This window comes from Uloborus diversus, chromosome 4 (assembly GCF_026930045.1).
Source record: "Uloborus diversus isolate 005 chromosome 4, Udiv.v.3.1, whole genome shotgun sequence".
Lineage (NCBI taxonomy): Eukaryota > Metazoa > Arthropoda > Arachnida > Araneae > Uloboridae > Uloborus > Uloborus diversus.
In genome coordinates, this window is record NC_072734.1 from 69,635,685 (window position 1) to 69,656,037 (window position 20,353).

The 20,353-nt window shown below is 31.7% G+C and overlaps 1 protein-coding gene across 2 annotated transcripts in view; it reads right to left on the minus strand.

Annotated features, from left to right (window-relative positions):
* Positions 1–8,742: 8,742 nt before the first annotated feature.
* Positions 8,743–20,353, minus strand: part of LOC129220783 (prolyl 4-hydroxylase subunit alpha-1-like) — a 75,853-nt gene continuing 64,242 nt past the window's right edge. For both annotated transcript variants that reach the window (XM_054855214.1, XM_054855213.1), the window contains exons 11-14: positions 20,253–20,318; positions 18,833–18,901; positions 12,870–12,966; positions 8,743–10,878 (exon numbers count right to left, since the gene is read on the minus strand). In XM_054855214.1, coding sequence (XP_054711189.1) covers positions 10,808–10,878; positions 12,870–12,966; positions 18,833–18,901; positions 20,253–20,318 — 303 coding nt within the window. In that variant the 3' untranslated portion in view covers positions 8,743–10,807. The remainder of the gene's footprint in view (positions 10,879–12,869; positions 12,967–18,832; positions 18,902–20,252; positions 20,319–20,353) is intronic.

Here is a 20,353-nt window from a genome sequence, read left to right on the forward strand (position 1 = left end):
TTTTCTGTCCCAAAAAAGGAGTTTACATGATGCACCCTTCAACAGACTTTAATAGTTTTAAAACACCAGGGTTAGGAAATGATCATAGGAAAGTATACATGTAAGTAGATAAATAAGTTGTGACTTGGTTTAAAATTTAGAATTACTGCTATTCTGCGTGATCTGATTTGTGTTTATGTATAGAGCATTTGAGCGGAATTTTATGAAGGTGCAGACATGCCTTAACTAATACAAATTTTCAGCTTCCAAGACCCAAATCCTGAGGATCTAGGATCAATTTAAAAAGAAAAGGCTTCAAAAGGGCAGATCAGCTGTGTGAAACGTATTGCCATCTTTATCACACTTCTACCTTTGGAGGCCCTTTTGGAGCCCGCTTTTTTTTTCTTTTTGAGGTATCCTAGATCCTCATGATTTGTGTCTTGGAAGCTGAAAATTTGCATAGGTTAGTTTCAAACACATGTCTGCACCTATATGAAATGTCGTGCAAATCAAAGATGGTTGTCTGGAGACCATGAGGTCACTTGACATGGAATGACTCAATGATGTTTAGTTTCTGACGCACCTTTTAGTACCTGTTTCCTGCCAAAAAATGTGTGACTCAGCTTAAATATTAGTGAACTTTTCTTACCTGCTGTGATGTGCTTACACAGCAAATTTTTGGGCCTTTATACTATGATGTAGGTCTGGCACTCCTGGCTCATGCTCTAATAGGTTATATTTATTAAATTTACTGAATTTTTTAGAACTAAATAACTTTTTCAAAAATAGTTCGCCAATATCTTGTAGGAATAGGTGAATGTATGTGTTTGCCAATAGCTTCCATACGCAGCATCAGCTTACTGCGATAGTGCTCCAGAGATGGCAACTCTTAGCTGTAAATGAGTGAGATAATCAGGAACAAGCCCAAATCTATAGGTTTTCGTCCCCTCCCTCCCTGCAAAAAATCAGCTGGGCCTCCGACCACCTACTAGATTTCAATGCCACCTAGGACCCACATGCCCCTTTAGTGGCATGGGCCTCCTTGCATTGCCGTGTCTGCGGGTATGATCACTGGATTTTTTTTGCTTATCCCGATCTCTGGCATTTTTAAATTTCTTTATGTAAATTAATGGCATTAAATTGATTTGTGTGTGTGTTTTTTATTAGCATTTTTTATTTCTTTATTAATAAAGCCCTACCTGTTATCACCCTTTCTGCCAGCCCGTTTATGGCAAATAACCAGGACTTTACTGTACCAGGAAAGAAGATTGTGAGAGTATTTAACAAGATTATGTTTATGAGAACATTCAGCCTTTGGGACCAATGATATTGCATATAGGTGTTACTTTACTTGTACTGTGGATTAATTATTTTGGGAAGAATAGATTGCTAGTTGAAAATTCAGGTGATTCTAATAATTTTTATTTAATAAATATTCATACCATGAGCCACACATTCATTCTAGGGTCAGTTTGCTGAATCATGCAACCCTTTCATTGCCCAGCTCAGAAAAAGAAAGTATTTTTCTTTTTCAGCCTGGCACCCTTTTTTGGCCCGGGCCTCATTGCTGTGGTACTCTTAGCTCCCTCCATATAGTGGCTATGGTTGATACTTACACTGAAAAAAAAATGAGATTTAATAAATTTTTTTCAACCTATTTATTTAAATTAAATTATAAGTTGCATGCTGGGTAGTTAGTAGTTATAATACACACATTCACTGTTTCTTTTAATTTTAATTGCATATAAAATAATTTTCAGGTTTTACTCTTGCTTTTAAAGAATTTCACACACATTTAATATTTTGCAGAATTTTTGTACGCAAGTTCAACATTCAGTCGTTTAAGAAAAAATAAAATGTTCAACTCATGATTATTTTTTTAAAACCCCGCAATGAAACATATACATTGATGGGAGGGGGTGGGGGGGAGAGGAGCAATTTCAGGAAAGAGCATGAAACCTTTTTAGTAAGGTAAAATTACTGCACGGGAAGACTGCTGATCATTTCCTCCGCACTCCGCAGTAGTTCTTTGGAATCAAGGTTTCTCACTAAAAGATGGGCATTGGAGGAGAAGCGAAAAAAGTAGGATGAAATTTGTAAGATTTTGTTCTTACAAATGGATCTTCTTGAGGATTTTCATTCAAAAAAAAAAAAAAAAAATTGTATAATTTTCTAGATGCAAGTAATTTTTACATTTCTAAAAAGATAAAAAATCTCTTAGTCTTTCAACTTTTAAAGTCTATCTTCAATCTTCTATTTATGTAAGTGTCAAACATTTGGTTTTTTAGAAAATGTAAAAGATCACCAAGTTCTTTTTATGCTTTTAATGTTATAATACCTTATACAGATGACCGTACATGTAATATTGTAGTCTCCTATGATGTTTAGAACTCAAATAATTTTTGTTGAATTTGAGAGACCTTTATGTATAAAAATAATGTTATTAAGTATTTAAAAAGTTTAGAAAGTTAGTGAAATATTAACATTCGCGATCATCTTTTGATGAAGGAAGAGCTTACATACATTCAATTATATCAAGTACATTGACATATATTTTTCTTAAATTATATGCAATCTGTTATCAGATACTATAGAAATACATTAGTTCCAAATTAGTTTTATTTATTTATTGTTATTATATTTTGAAAATATTTTTCTGAAATTTTTTTAGATGAATTGTAAAAGACATGTAGCAAATGTTAGACCTTTTTAAATACATGAAAACAGTGCAATGTAGAATTTAGGTTCTGAAAAAAGAAAAAAAATTATAATAAATATTGATTTTGTGAAGTCTTAGGATTGTGAATTTTGTGATGGTCAGTCTTTGCAATCATGACTATTAGCTCCAATGACTGCAAAACTAGTGAATGTGTAAGATGCAATTTTTTTATTAATTACTATAGGAAAATTTAAGTTGATATTACACATTGTAGTAACTCCGATACGAACAAAACTGCAATTCTTATGAGCCAGGAAAAGTTTTAGGCGTGACACAATATAGGCAAATTTAGTGTAACATGACTTCAGATAGATTCTTGTCCCGTGTAAAAAACAGGTCTGACTAGTCAACAAGGTATTCATTTTAGTCAGACAGATAATCTGGCTCCTGGGATTCATCGGACCAAGTAGTAACTAACTGTATTAGAACCTCATTTTAGAACAGTTGGCCAGTACAGTGATTTTATAGAATATTAGATGCTGATTAAACTTATGTGTCATATAAGAATGTAAGTGTATTTTATAAGATTGTTATATTTTCCGGGAGATAAAATGAACAATGACTAATCGCACAAGTTTCGCCTTATTTTGTTGTATGACTGTTTTGACTTCAGAAATATTACGGAGTTTCACTATACCTGAACCTATATGTATTTTTAATACCACTTTTAAATATTAAATTTGGAATACTGTCTATTATATTAATATGGATTTATCATGTATTTATTCAAAGCAATTTCAAAAAACGAATTGTTTTAATACAATTTAAACTAGTGTTCATGTAATTAAATACTCATATTTCACATGAAATTAAATATTATACTAGTATCATCAACTAACATCATCTATTCCTTATTGCTAACAAATTTTCAACCTTTGTTTACTATTCTTCACTACTGTTTATCAGCAGAATCTTGTGTACATGAACATATTGAAAAATATTATGAAACATATATATTTTTTTTTTGTTAGTTATTGTTTAGATATGTAAAAGTCTTCATATGTTCAAACGTACATTGCATTTAATGTTCTGATGTTTTTCTGCCTGGCAAATTTAACTTTTCAAGCTGTTTAAAATATTATTTGTACAAGTAAAGAATGTACAGGTAAAAAATACTTCACTTACTCTGGCTTTTCTCTGTGATGAATCTGTCACCAGGGTTCACTCAAATAGACAAAAAAAAAAACCTCGACTTTTAAGATAGATCAAAGCAAAACTGCAGGTCGCTGTTTTGAGTGAAAATGTGCATTGGCAAATACACTTGCATACACTGTAGCATTTGGTACATACTGTTATGTTAATTTCATATTAAAGCTACATGCAGAAATTTATTAAGATACTTAAAACTCAATGTTTTCCAAATTGCATGTTGTGATCCTTTAGTGGGCTGCTTTTCAAGTTTTAGTGTGTGTATTTTTGAAAATAATGGTAAAAATAAAATTTTATTGGTCTGAGCAGTTGAATCACAGTAAGTTAAAATGAGTGAGCCTCAAAGAAGCATATGTAATTGGATTTCAAAATTATTAATTGAAATAAGTTCATAAAAGCAGCTAAAATGCGTAAAAAAATTCAGGCATGTTATGCCTACATTAGGCAAAAGGTGGAAGATTTAAAAGTCCGTTTTCAGAGAAAGATTTCCATAACAGGTCTGTTTTGAAATGAAAAATATTGTGACAACTGTATTTTTATAATGAAATCTTTTGTGAATAGCCCGTTTTTTTTTCTGGGTTTTATTGGTAATCATCTGACAGAGCACCCAGCACGGGTTCCCACCTATATGGCAGGGAAAAAAATCTTGGAATGTTCCAGGTTTTGGGCAAAAATTTGCATTTTCCTCCGATTTTTTCAAGCAGTATCAATTAGACTTTTGCAGATTCTTCAGGTGGCATATTAACCCTGTAGTAGTTACAAATTTTAGTTATTAATTTAATTAGTACTACTAAGGTTTTGTACCACCATTGGCATACATGTCTTTATGCATAAATGGCTACTCCTGTGTGTATGTATGTCCGAGGTAATCTTCAAAACTACTGGATCGATTTCAACCATTTTTTCACCATTGATAGCTACATTATCAAGGAGCAACTTAGGCTATAATTTATTCCTAAAAAACTTAGTTTAAAAACGTTATGATGGAAAACAATAAATTTCATGTGATTTCCCCATTAAATGATTAAATATAAAACCCATTGTTACAAAAATTTGTTGCCTAACAACAGCAATATTAAAAGTAATCATAATGAAAATTTTGAATCAAGGCTTCTCCGGAGCAAACATGAGTTTCGAGTCATTTAAACATTTGGAAACTCTACTTTTTGCACACTTAGGGAAACATAGAGAGCTTTTTTTCCCTTTCTTTTTGTGTGTGTACTATTTAGTTAAATAAAGCACACGATTTTTTTAGTGATCTTTGTTTTTGTTAGTTCATATTTTGGAAATTCTTCAAATTATTTTTATGTGCTTCAATTCACGCTTTCGTTTCTAAATGAATACTCATTCGTTCTTTATACTTATTGCTACTTTACTTTTATGAGTAAGGACGAAGCTCGATTTTTAATCACGTCAAAGCTGTGCATTTTGAGTTCTTTCAGTTAAAACAGAAAACAAAAGAAAGTAGCAATTGTTTCTCACAATTGTTACTGACCCAGGCAATGCCGGATATTTTTGCTAGTATATATATATATATATAATACAGTCAGACCCCGATTTAACGAACCTCTATTTAACGAATTTTTTTTCCCCCCGACACTAAAATGAAGGCAAAAACCCCTATTTACGGAATAATAAACCCCGAAATAAGGAAGCCAAAAAAATTGAGTTAATTTGAGTTAGGAAATATTGGATTGTTTTCGAAATGTTACATCCATATTGTCCGAAGCAGAAAAAGCCTTTTTTTTTTGGAATCAGAGATTTTTGACAGGCGAAGACGAGGGGGTAGGTAACCAAGGAATAGTGATTCTGATGCTGAAAGCAATATTGAAACTCCCATTAAAACTTACTTTTTCAAATGCTTTACGTGGCCACGAAACTTTAAAAACATATCTCATGCAGCAGGCTGCAAAAAACACAGTATTTTTTTCTCTCCATAAAGTTGAAAGATAACTATTTTGAATCAAGTATCAAGGAAATTGTCTAAACATCTATTACTCAGTTGTTTAAAAATTCCAATTAAATGCGTGTAATAAGTCGTGGAATACTGAATAAAAAGTGTAAACTTTCTAATTATGGATATTTTTGCGCAGTTGCTGATTAGGGGTTTTAGATAAGGTAAGTGCCTTTTTAAAAATCTTTTCTCACATCCCAATATTACGAATAACCCCAATGTAACAGAAAAAGTTTCAGTCCCAATGAATTCGTTAAATCGGGGTCCGATTGTATATATATATTTTAATTTAAATATTTTGTTGAATTTTGTGTCCCCAAAATTATGAAGTAATTTTTTGAAAATGCTGATTCATGCATTCATTGCATTTTTTTAAAAAATTATGTCTTTTCCATTGAAGGAAATATTTAGATTTAAGTGTTAAAATGTAAACCTTTTCTGCTTGGAATGTGTGTAAGGTACATCATTTTACTTCATAATAAGATTAAAATTTCACATGAAATGTGCTTTGTGAAAAGTATCATTTATCGTCAAAATATTTTGAGTTGATGTGTTACTGAAATCTGGAATTTATTAATTGTATGTGTGCTTTATGAGATTAAAAATTGTAAGTGATCAATTTTTGTGACATCTGTATACATTTACAAATATGCTGTACAAAATTTGAGATGACATTTGGAAATATCTGTGTCACAGAAATGCTTCTTCTGAACAGGAGATGACACTGTGTGAGATAAATATAGGGTGTTCCATTTTAACCTACAAAACCTTTATTTTCACAACTGTTAGTCCTAGATGTATACTTTGAGTTACAAAAATGTTCAAAATCAGATGCAGAGTTAAGATATTGAAAGTTCGAAGCAAAAATAAAAATGAGTCAAAAAATGCAAACTTTAACTTTTTATACTAGGTCCCCTAATTAATATTTAGAGAAATAATCTCCATTGAAAACTATTACTGACTCCCAAAAAAAAAGTGGGTTGTGCAACCAAAACTCAAGGAGATATTCCATTTCAATGTTTTAAGGGACCATACAGAAGAGGAGATTGGAACTTATCGCCCTTTCAGAAGAATGGCAAGTTGTCAAATTAGAAAATCAAAGTATTTATATTTTTTCATTGCTATTCAAAAATAAGTGCAAATGATATGCCGTGACACACAAAAACACATGACAAAACATCGAACAATTCAAAAAACCACACTCTATGCACACATATGATTTTAAACACTTGTTGACCGCTAGATTTTCCCCCAAAAGGTTATTGACGGAGAGTAAAAAGTGGTGTAAGTCACAAAACGCTGCGTTTTATATCTCAGTGAATATTGATCGTACTAATTTTAAACTTTTTGTGTTGGAATTATATTTCAATGGACATCATTTACCTAAATATAAGTTAAAGGACCTGGGGCACGTATGAAAAGTTAAATTTTTCATTTTTTGACTTGTTTTTATTTTTGCTTCACAACCTCAATATCTTAACTCTACATCTATTTTGAACATTTTTGCTACTGGAAGTATGCATATAGGACTAACGGTTGCGAAAATAAAGGTCTTTCAGGTTAAAACGGAACAACCTGTTGTATAAGGCTATTTTTTTTTTTGTTTCCTTACAGTAAAACACCTGCCTGCAATTTTTATCACAAATATTTGCCTAATGACATTGGATTTGTTTAAGCAGATGATATTGTATGCATGAGATAAGATTGTTGGCCTGTTTGTATTATGAAATTTTAAATTGTAAATGCTTCGGACTTTTAGTAAAATCATAAAATTATTTTGACCCCGACTATTTAACCAAAAAACTAAGGCCGTACCCAGGAACTTTTTCCAGAGGGATTCCAGCATAGAAAATGTTTTAGAGCGACTATGTAAGTGTGTTGATAAAACCCCCTGAAGTAAAATTTGTATAATTTTTGAAGGGGTTCTGGACCCACATTACCCCCTTTCCACTCCGAGTACGGCCTTGCAAAAAACTGCATTATCAAGGACAATACAAACTTGTTTCCCCAGAAAAAAAATTGAATTATGAATTTTATACATATCAAGGACGCTGAATCCAATAATGGTCTTTTTTTTTTTTGCAGCTTTTCCGTTTTTGAGACACATATATGACTCAAATATAATGGTATATTTCAATGGCTTAAGTCCGGGTTCACCACACATAAATGAAAACTAGCTCCGCACAGAGGAGCAAAAGTTTGTTTATATGATTGTGGTGGCCCCAATGAGTCTGGGTAATTAGCTGTGCAACGCCTGTGAAACTGTTCGGTCACTTTCTTTAAACAGTGTATTAGTTTTTTTAATTCCTATATTTAATTCAGTGTCCATGTATGAAGTAATCCCAATTCAGTCAAATTTTCAAAAAGTGCATGAATTTTTTTTGGATCCTGATCGTTACACCGAGACTTACGCTATTGAAACATATTATATGCTATATTTCAATCCAGTATATCTTGAAAACAGGAAAGTTGAGAAAAATTAGACCCTTTCCATCAGATTCACATCCTGGATATATGTAAGAACCATGTTTAAAACTTTTTTGGAAAAACAAGTCTTTACTATTCTGAACTAGCTCTAATATTTTTTTCTTTCAGTTGTTTCAAAATACCTCTTCACATTAAAAAGCAAAGAAAATGTAATTCGCAATATTCGATCACCTACACATTAGTTTAATTTCAAAAAAAAGAAAATGGGAGAAATCATGGCCATTTTTGACTATTTATTGTGATTAATTTATATTAAGTTGCCAAAATTTATTTTGCTCATTTATAAACATATCAGTTTTCGATTTCATGAATTGTAAATTTTGTTGTTTTTAGTTTCTGTTTAAGAATTTATTTCAAAATTTTTCTTGTACATAATTACATATTGTTATTTTTTGTGTTTTTAAAATATTGTTATGTTTAAGTTTTGTGTTTTATTGTTAAAAAAATACAATCATTTGCTTTTACGTGTGTTTATTTAAATAAGCAAACATTCAACACGAGCACATTCACATTTTAAAAACAAGGCACTTGTAACATTTAAGAATGAAATGTATATCACAAATATGATCTCAGTTGATAAATGCACAAGTACTTCCACAAATAACATGAAAAATGCATGATTGCAAGGCACTCAAAGTAATTTAAGACATGCATTAGGAATGCTTAACAAATTAAAATTTTTAATTAATGGCACAAATTTGCATAACTTATGGCACATTAAAATAGTTTTAAGACTAGACTTTTTTTGTACTCTCTCTTTGCCTTCAACAAAATATATTCAGTAATTTTCAGCTTGGTTGGTATTAAGTAGGAAACAATAATATGGTCAAAAGTCTGAGGTTCTGCTCATTTTGATTTGAGGGGCTTTATTTCTATTTTAAAGCATATCTTTCAATGCAAAAAAAAATGCATTAAAATCCAAAATTTGAAATGGCTTGCTATTGTAAAACTTCCTTGCACACCATAAAGTAATAAAAAGGTATTGAGAGGTTGATGTCAACAACTCTTGTCAAGTGAAAAAGGACTTGAAATTAATATTGATTTGCCACAAAAAAAGTTGCACCATCAAATTTTACTTTTACAACTTCAAATTGGAATAAAAATGGCAGTTGTGCATCTTATCCATGTAAGAGTTGTATATAAGAAATTTCATCTTTCAACAACTGAGGTTCTTGTGTTATGCAACATACACACATGCTCATAGGTACAGACGTTGCAACAAAGCTCATTGAAATGGATTCAAGGTTATTCTAAAATGCATTTTTTTTTTTTTGGTTTCCTGCAAGTTGATATACATACAGACATCGTGAAAAAATAAATCAAATTTGTCTGGGGGTACTTAAATGAAAATTTATGTTGATATTTGAGTGAAGACATTTCTTTTTTTTTTTTTTTTTGTACAATGAAGTAAAATGTACACAAGCTTACGTTGTCCAAGTATAATAAAATTTTAATAGTTAAGAATTTTACGGATAATGCAAATCAGAAGAGGCATGAGCCACAATCACCACAGATTTTTGAGACTACACTATATTCTTGAAAGGCAGGTTTCGGTAGCAGCTTAATTAATTTGTAGACTTTTCTGTAATTGAGACATTTCCACCATATATGAGTTTAGCATAAATTTTGCAATTTTATTTCTTGAAAACGATGAATATTTAATATATTTAAAAATGATTTTTTGAAATAGTGAAATTTAACGCAAGAACAGTAGGATTGTTCAAAGTTGTAGAAGAAAATATTACTAACTTGTACATATAATAGTGATATATAAAAATGATTTTGTAACAAAAAACTTTTCAACTATTACACTGAGTATTATAGATATTAATGAACAAAAGCTTTCAATGAGATATAATGCAAACATTTGTTTGAACAAAGAGAGTACAAAATCTCATAACAGTTTTACAGTTATTTATTTTTTAATTGATAAATAGACATATCGTAATTGCTTCACATAGTTGTAATTAGATATGTACTCAAATCTAATGACTCTAAACTTGATTTTCGGTTTTCTTATTGCACACTCATATGCTAGAATTCGAATTTAAAATTAGTATGAGTATCTACTAACATGATTTATAGCTAAAACCAAAATCATAACATATGCATGTAGTTCTGCCTTAGCCCTGGCTTAGGGTCCGTAACTTTGCTAAATATACAAGTGGTTCCCAAACTTTTCAGATTATTTGAGAAATTAGAACAAGGGTTCCCAACCTGACACTTTTTATTTTAGTCAATCCCCTACATAAGTGGTCAAATTTCGGCAAGCTGTATAAAGGGCTGACATGAGAGAGGAAAATGCCTTTTTTGAAGGATATTTAGTTATTCAGTAAACTTTTAAACTTTTCTTTTTCAAAGTCAAATCGAATAAATATTTCTACACATGCAGGAACATTTTTTGTTGTTGATAGGAACTGAGTTTGCTGTAACATTATTATGTCAGTGAGAGCTGAAACCCTTTGTCAAGTACTTTTTATACAGCCTATTCTTTTCAAAAAGAATGCTATTTTGTTCAATTATTCATTAGGGGACAATCCACATGGTCTTCTGAATTCTTGCCCATGTTCATGAATCCATTTATTTGAAACTAGAAAATAAAGAGAAAAAAAAATACTTGAAATCAATTCTGCAAACGGTTTAAAATATGAATAAAGGTAAACAGATCATTATATCATATACATTTTTCTTAAGTCTTAAATACATAATGCAATAAAAACAACAAGCTTTAATATTTATATTGTTTTATACACATGTCAATTAAAATATTGAATACCCATCAATATCTGATAGTGCTTAATAGAAATATTGTTTTTAACTGACATGTTTTGTGTTAAATTATTAAGAATTGTGTTTCAGAAAATATTAGATGAATAATAAGATTTTACAGTTTTTTTTTTTTTGAGCAATCACGATTGCTTATTGTTCTCATTTGACTGTTTTGGCATGCTATCATTTTATTTTCTCACCAGCACCCTCTGCCAGCACCACAGCCGACCGGCTCCTCACGATGCTGCTCCTATAGCGAAAGCCGTCTCCAGGTTGCGTCCATATCCTACACACACACGCGCATACACACATGCCCATACAAACTCACACACACATACACACTCTCCTACACACACATGCGTACACACACAGCACTGCATACACAACATACACACACACACCCCAACGCCTACACACACATGCTTACATACACACGCACGCACCCACACACATGCACTTACACAAACACACGCACGCATGCATAAATACACACACATGCTCGTGATTGCAAAAAATATAATTTGAATTTAAGATGCCAAAAATTCAAATTAATTTTTTCTTTCTTTCTTTCTTTTTTTTTTTTTTTTTTTGTCCTGTTTTCCAGAGCAAAACTAGTTTTAAAAGTTGTGACATGTTTTGTAAATGAACCTTATTTTGTACAGCATTTTATATCTGAGATCATTTATTTATTTATTTATTTTTTAGTTCTATACCTAACACAATCACAATTGAAATCTGATAACATGTTTTAAAATGTTGCAATGATTCAGGAATTTCACTCGGTTATAAAAGAAATTGACACCTTAAGAAATATATTTTTCATAATGTTTTAGATTTTGGAAATGAAAATGCAATAGAACATCAAAATATGAACCAAGCTGCTTATTCAAAAATTAATGCACAGAAACAGCAGCATGGCAATTTTTACAATAAAACTGATACAGTAGGAGCCTAAAAATACTGGAATTTTAAATTCAAAACATCCTTCTTTGGAAGAATCATTCTCTTCTGCATTTGTTTAACAAATTTTCGGTTTTAACCTACGTGGCTGTTGACCTCAAAAGCATTTTATCTGCACTGAGAGAAACTGAAAGGGCACGGATGCCAGTGCAGAATTAAGGAGAGTTTTTTTTTTTTTTTGAAACTAAAAATCTTTATGATTTCTAACAGGGTTACCAACTTTGGAGAAACAATTTGAAGAGCTGATGTAGTGATTTTGAGGGTCAATTAAAAATTTTGCAGAGCAGTTTGGTATTTTGTATAAAAATCAATAAGAATAATTAAAACCACTTGTCCAAAATTGTTTCATAGCTTTAATGAATCATTTTAAGCACAAGTAAAAATATAATTATTTTTAGATTAATAGAACAGCTTCAAACACTGTTTCAATCTTTGAGTATAAGCATCTTTAATTTCACATAGTTACAGGTTTGTTACGATAAAATAGCAAAATTTAACTTTGTAAACTTTCGGCCGGGAATAGCGGAGCAAAAGACCTTCTTTATGGAGCCACATAGTTTTGCCATTTTTGTAAAGCAACTCTGCAAAATGCAGAGCAGTTGCTTCTGAGCAATTCTTTAGTTATTTTGAGCAGATTTCAAATTGGAACAAGAGCAGAAATAGTTTCTGTTGCTTCATAAATACTTAACAAATGTCTTTTAGCTTATCAAGAGAAACATTTACTATTTATTTCAAATTTAGCCTTTATGATAGTAAAAATACAAATCCTTTAATTTCATAATTCTATGGCATCAAAGACACATAATTAAAAAAAAAAAAAAGAACACATTTACAATACATGAAAGTATGTACCCCATTTAGAACCAGCTAAGACAGGACATGCAGCATGCCGAGTTGCAAAATCGCCATCTCCACTTCTGAATAAGTTGTACCAGAATCCAGCAGAACCCTATAAATCAGAAAGTAGCTCAAATTTTAGAGCATAAATGACTACTTACTTAAAATCATATTTAAAAATTTTTTTTGTTAGTATATGAGTGATTTTATCCAGACATAAGACACTGAATTCCTTGTAATTTATGCATTAACATTAGGTATATTAAAACTTTTATTAAAAGCTGAAAAATAAAAAGTTTAACTTATCCTCTAACTTGGTAGACAATTAAAAAATAACTAGTCGCCCCGTGCGGAATTCCTCACTATGCTTTGAGTCCTTTCATGTGGACTTTTGCTCTTTAAAAATTTCAAAGAAAGAACATTATGAAGACATGAAAAAAGTTAACTGATTAAAGAAAACAGAAAAAAGTAAATGAACAAAAGAAGGCATGTAATTTGAAGACATCAGCAACAAAACCTCGTTAAATACGTCTTTTCAATGCAAACGTAAATATCATTAGAAGTGTGACTGAGTGCCTCGTAAAAAAACAGTAATTGTACATGTGAGAAAACGGGCTGTGGCAAACAGTAGCGGATCCAGCCGATTGTTTTGGGAGGGGCCATCCGAAATTTTTGAACAAAATCCCCAGGGCCAAATTTAGCTCCATGATGCCCCTAGGCAAATTTGAAATCTTCCGCCCCCCCCCCCCCCCATAAAAGAAGCAAAATATCCTTGACTCAAAAAACGTAAAAAACTGTTCCCCAGATTCAAACTGTCAAACTTATGAAGAAATGATGGCGTTTCACATTCTGAAGCGCCCCGACGAAATGATCACATTGATTTCCCCGAAAAATTTTTATTCGGCAAATTTTGCTGATGATTCTGCAAATACCATGATTGAAAAACATTTAACTTTCATAAGATGTGTGAAAGTAATCATTATTAAATTACAAGAAAAATTGCCTCTGTGGAAAATGAAAGAATGCTAACATTTTACTTTCAAGAATAGCAATTTAATTCAAAAAATGTGTTTTATAATAGAAAATTTGCCACCCCTGAAAAGTTTGCCGCCCTAGGCAGCTGCCTACTCTGCCTATTGGGAAATTGGGCCCTGGTAACTCCCCAGATATTTTATTAAAATGCAGTTTTAAAAACTCAATTTGCAGGGCATCGGAGACATTAGATGAGGGGGTGGATTTAGGAATCTCCCTCAAAAATGTTTCAAAATTTAAATTTCCAAGTAATTTTTTGAAAATTAGGAAACTTAAAACGCATTTTGTCTATTTTTGATGATGTACATTTTTGGACGCTGGCCGCAAAATACTTTTTGAAAATAAAGCTTAGAAACCAAAATATTCTGTCATTATACATTGAGAAGTTAGAAGAGGAGGGATGCTCTTCTAGCTCTTCAGCTGTCCAGTCTAAAAATGCACCTTTAGGTAATGTTTGCTTACATTAAAGGAAATGAGAAGGTGCTTAGAATCCTTTCTTCCTGGAAATATTTTTCCTTTGAGGCTCTAAAAAAATTCGATTTTTAACTACATTTATACATATTTTAGAAAGGGATGGAAGATTCGTGAGCTCCTCTAAAAAACCTCCTTTTAAAGTTTTCATCACGATATAAAATAGGGAGGGAGGGGGTCCTATCAAAACTTGTTTGTAATTGAAGTTCCAAAAAAATTCATTGAAGTTGCTTTTAAACAAGTTAAGTGATAAGGGCTGGATAAGCTAGTTTCCCTTGACATTTTTTCCAAATAAAAGACTTAAGATGCAATTTTTTGCTACGCATCAAGGCATTTGTGAAAGGGCATGGGAAAGGGGGGTTCTCCTTCTAGTTTCAAAATTAAAGCCATAAAACGAAAATTTAGGCTTTCTTTGTTCTTGTGAACAATAGGTATACTCTGAGAACCGCAGCATTTAGAGATCGTCCAAGTTTCTGTACTTGGAATCAAGAAATAATGTAAAAGATGGAGAAAAATGTTGATAATAAATGTTTTCTTTTGAGGATAAGGATATAATTTATCTCCCAATTAAGGTCTATACTCCTTTTTCAGTAAAATACATGTGTCAAATTTTGTTATCTTCTCATAATATTTTTTCCCTTTAAAAACATTCCTACAATCACAAGGCTTTGGGAGGGGCCATGGCCCCCATGGCCCCCCTCTAGATCCGCCCCTGGTGACAAATACAGTCTTGCCCATGTGAGCATCTGACGGCAAAAACAGAAACATTAAAGAGATATTTATTGGCACGGATTCGAATTGGCACCATTCTGATTAACAGCACAACACTCCAACCAACCGAGCAGCTGCACCTTTGTTTTCGAGCACTATTCATTGAAGCAATGTGTAATAAAAAAACAGCAAAAAAGCTTTTTGACAAAAAAAAAAGACCATGCGTCTTTTTTTTGTAATCAGCCAGCATGATGCGCTTTAAAATTATTTGTAAAACATGGAATTTGGTCAAGGAAATAGGAAGATCTTGCGTAGCGATTGAAACAAACATTCTAAAGAAATAAGAAATTAGATTGAAAATAAGCGTTTTTATTTTTGAAAATTGATACAATTTTCCATAGCAGGCTGCCTAACCATTACAGCTTGAATGCCTGCACATGTTTTTCTTTTAATTGAACACTTAAAATTGAAAACCAAAACTAGTTGAACTGAGAACGTTTTTTAATTGTAATTTTTCAAACATAGACAAAATTCATTTTTTTTTCCGTTGTAAGCAGAGGAGTAGAAAATGATTTCTTACTAAAGAAGTTGATAATAATTTTTATTTTTTATATGATATTCGAATAAATAATTAAAGGTTTACTGGGTAACACTCGTAATTTCAATTTGGTGTAGTATTTTTTCATTTACACAAAAAATTTGAACATTGCTATAAGAAAAATCTACATTTCAGAATACAATGTAAAAGTTTTTCTACACAAAAAAGATTTCCTTGTGGTCTGAATTTTTAAATGTAATGCTTTTTTTTATGTTTACATTATGCTTAGGGTCTGAACAGAGTCAAAGCTTAAAAAAAAAGAAAGAAAACCCTTCGATTAAGAGTCAACTTGTCTAAAAAATAACTGTAACCTGCATAAAAGAGTCGAAGTAGCATTCCTGTCGCATTAATTTTATTGCCTTACGTGTGTTATCTGCTGCATGTTATGAGTACATTAAATGTGTAATATTTATCTAAATTAGTTATAATGTCGGACATCCCGGGCGGGCCCGGAGTTCAGCTACTTTATAAGCCCTACGCTCTACCGAAAAACTTATCAATTTAATCGAACAACTAACTCCAATGCTTTTAAGCTTTATTTAAAGAAAAAAAGAAGAAAAGAGGTTTATTGTTTTTTTTTTCCGCCGAAAGCGACGCAAAAAATTGGAAAATTGTATCAGAATTTTGCTTAAAAAAAATCTTCATAAGAATTACAGGCTGCATGGCCTGAATACTTGTTCTTCTGGTTACCATTTGAACGCTCTGTCGATCAAGCTATTCAGTTCTGTCGGTCACAGCGCAAGTTAAACTTATAAATTTAACGGAAACCTCAGTCGGGTGCTTTAAAACAGGTTTTTTTGACAGAAAAAAACAATTTTTAAACCGTGGGTGTATTTTTTGTCATTAGCCTGCATGATAAGCTTTAAATGAGGTGTAAATCAAAGAAATTGATCAAGAATCGAGGAAGATCTCGCGTAGGAACAAAAAACAGGCTACAGAAATAATATATAAGGATTCCAATTATAAATTACTCATTTAGCATAAATGATAGCCATGTGTGGGTTTATTTTGCACCACTTCCAATTTTTTTAGTACATCTAACCTCAAAGAAATCAGTGGTTCTGAACCTTTTCGGATGCATCACCCTCCTTCATAGACGGCTTGTACAGGGGGGGGGGGAGCAAGGGGGGCTACTGCCCTCTCACTTTCAAAAGAAAAAGGGGCTTGCCAACTCACTTTTGAGAGTTAAAAATTAATAATCGATTGAAAAATGATTTTATACATAGTGGATTGTTTTTTTCCACAAAGTAACAACTAAAAATTCCAAATAAATGAACATTTCTCATTTTATTTCATAAAAATTGAACTTTGAGTTGGAAGGGGTAATTCTGCGGTGACCATCTGTCCTGATTTTTGAGGCCGTATTCCAAATTTTTTGGAAATTATAGAATAATAAATGTTAAAAACCTTTAATACAACCCAATTCTACAAAAAAAAGAAACCGCTTCAGGGATCCCATGTGTCCCTAACCATACACACTTTTTTTGACTCCCCCCCCCCCACTTTTTTGGTGCACCAGCCGCCTATGCCCTCCTTTAGTTGTTGACTGACAACTCTCGCCTTCCACTCTCCCCTGAAAGAACCATAATTTGATACTAGCAAACATCAATATCATTGAAAATACAAGTGATTTAGGAAGCACTTTTATTGTACTTGGCCTGATTGTCACGGAAAAATCTGAGGCCTGCTTTTGCTTATCTCTCAGCAATTAGACCAATTAGAGACTTCGGGATTTCCCAAATATTTTTGCTTAATCTTAAGGTACAACTTAACGCTGAAAAGTTAAACTTCTAATATAAAATTATTATTTCAGCTAGGATGGAAAACAGCAAATTTCACGTTATTTCCCCATTAAATGCTTAAATATAAAGTGCTTTGTTACAAATTTTGTTGCCTTGCAACAGTAATGTTAATAGTAATCGAAATGAAAGTTTTGGAGAAACACTTCTCTGGAGCAAGAATGAAATGTATTTACTGTTGTTGCTTTCTTAGGGTTTTTATCCTCATCTATGCCAATAATCGATAACGGGACTAAGTAAAGAGACATATTCGGATCTTTATCACAAGTAACTTGTATGTTATGAACCATTCTTTTGTTTATATCTCAGCAACTAGACCACTTAGAAACATTATTTCACAGAATGATTTGTTTAATCATAAGGTACAATTTAAGGCTAAAAAATTAAATTCTACAATAAATTTTTGTTTGAAAATGAAAAACTTTAAAATAACAGAATTTTTAAAAAAATACTAAGCACTTTTCATAATGTGCTCAAAAGGACAAAATAACTTTTCTGGGTCAGAAAGGACAGTTTAAGTATAGTTTTCAATTACTCCATGAAAAAGACTTCACAAACGAAGAAAAGAACGCTCAAGTCATTGCAAACCGAAATTTCCAATTAAGAAAAATATGCATGTTTCAAACTCAAATTAATGATTGAAAGTTAGATAATGATACAACATTCTCCACATGACTTAAGCCGCACTTTTCTTTGTTTGCGAAGTCTTTTTCTTGGAATAATTGAAAACTACAGGAATACTTAAATTGTCCTTTCTGACCTGGAAAAGTTATTTTGTTCTTTTGAGTGCATAATGAAAAGTGCTTAGTATTTTTTTAAAAATTCCGTTGTTTTGATTTGAAGTAAAATGCATATAATAAAGAAATTTTATTCAATCACTTTTGAACTAAAAAAAAAAAAAAACATGATTTATTAAAAGTACATATATTTTTCTTTTCAAAAATGAACTCATAGGTATTTGAAAGGAAATGCTTATAAAAAAAACAATTAGTTTTTTTTTTACAAATGTTGGCTCTAAAATAACACTGCTGTAGGAAGGTAAGGGTAGTACCTGCAATTTTTTTTTTTTTGCATTTTTGTCATTTATTGTATTTAAACTTTACTGTACAAGCATACTCATTTGAATTCTGCAAAAAAGAAAGCAAGAAATAATGTCAAATTACAGTATTCCCCTGCCCACGGCAGAGGTTGATAAAATATTATTTCTGAAAAAATAGTTTTTTTTATAGACATGTTGCCCACGGAACAGTAGTAGTCAAAAAGAGTGCTTTCATGTATTTTAAGTTCCTAATTTCTGAAAATTCACTTATTCTTAAAACATTTAATCTACAGAACGAATTTTAGAAGTAGTGTTAAATAATGCTTACCTTTATGGGCTTTACACTAACTCCAATTTCAGGGAACACGGTTGCTCCACCAGCATCTACATCACTCATCTAGGGAGTAAATAAATAATAGAATAAACAAGGGAAATAGTACTTCAAACCAGCAAATAAATTAATCACCTTTAAAATGGTATGAGCATTTTAGGAATATTATTGGATAATCCTAACTTGATATGGAACACTTGGCAACTAAGATTGCTGAAACTAGAATATTTCATGCATTGTGATTATGTTTAGTTTTGAAATATGCAATTTACTACAGAGGTTCAATTACCTTCTACTTTAGTTCTCCTTAAATTAACTGAAAAACACAGTTAGTTTTTTAAAAGACATTACCAATAGGAATTACAGTAATTTTGCAAGCTTTACATATAGCCCTCATAAATTATGTAAGGAAATCTCTATTACTGTATTTAATTCAAAATAATTTTTTAAAATCTTAGACATCTTAAAAGATCAGGTCCTGCTCTGTCGTGAATATACCATAGCAGCCAACAAGGGCGCCCATACAGGGGGGCAAGTGGGGGCTCAAGCCCCCCCCCCTTAGAAATTAGAACTTCCTTGCTATCAGTACTTTTTGCTTTGCAAAAATGTAAAAACATTTCTTCTCCAGCCATTAATGAATAATTTATTAAAAATGACGAACTTTAATAACTCTAATCTGTACTGAAATCCGTTTCTATGGGGGAAAATATCCTGCTAAATCATGAGGAAAATATCTGAGCCTCCTTTAAAATTTTTCATATGGATGCCCTTTGCAGTCAACGTTGAAAGCTGAAAATTAAGTAAACTAATGGGTAAAATTCGGGAGACTTCACAAGAATAAATTTAATGAAAAAAAATTGAGGGTAAAAGGAATTTCTTAAATTAAACTTTCATAGAACCCGAAATTCGGCATTTGGAAATTCAGCAGGATCCAAAATTCAGGAATTGAGATTACTATTTTTCTATAAATGCTTCTTTGAAGTTAAAAAACTACAATTTTCAGGTTAAAATATTTTTTTAATAAGCATAAGTTTGTCTTTTCTTACAAGATATACTAAACATTCTTTGCCAGAGCTGATGAGAATCAAGGTGGGTCTCCAGTCAGTTTGGTTGCCGGGCCCTCTCAACCCTATCAAACTCATAAAACTTATATCACTCTGATTCCGAGATAGGCCGCCCTAAGGGCTTGGCCCATAGTTTCCAAGAGTTTGAAGGTAAGAACACCTCTACCAGAACCTTTCATTTTCATTTAATATTAAATATTAACACGTCAATAAGCATGCAAGAACGATTATGAACTGATTCCCTTCCTCACAGGAAAAAATTCCAGTTGTATCAAAGTTGCCATATGAAATGAAAAAAAAAAAAAAAATGAAAAAATGTATTTAATGCAATTTTAAATGTCAAAGAATCTTACATAATTAATCCATGTTGCAATACGGTTTCCAGTTCCCAGACTTTTAAAAGCATTTTTCTCCTCTTTCTGAAAACGAAAACCAAATAGAAATAATGGATGCA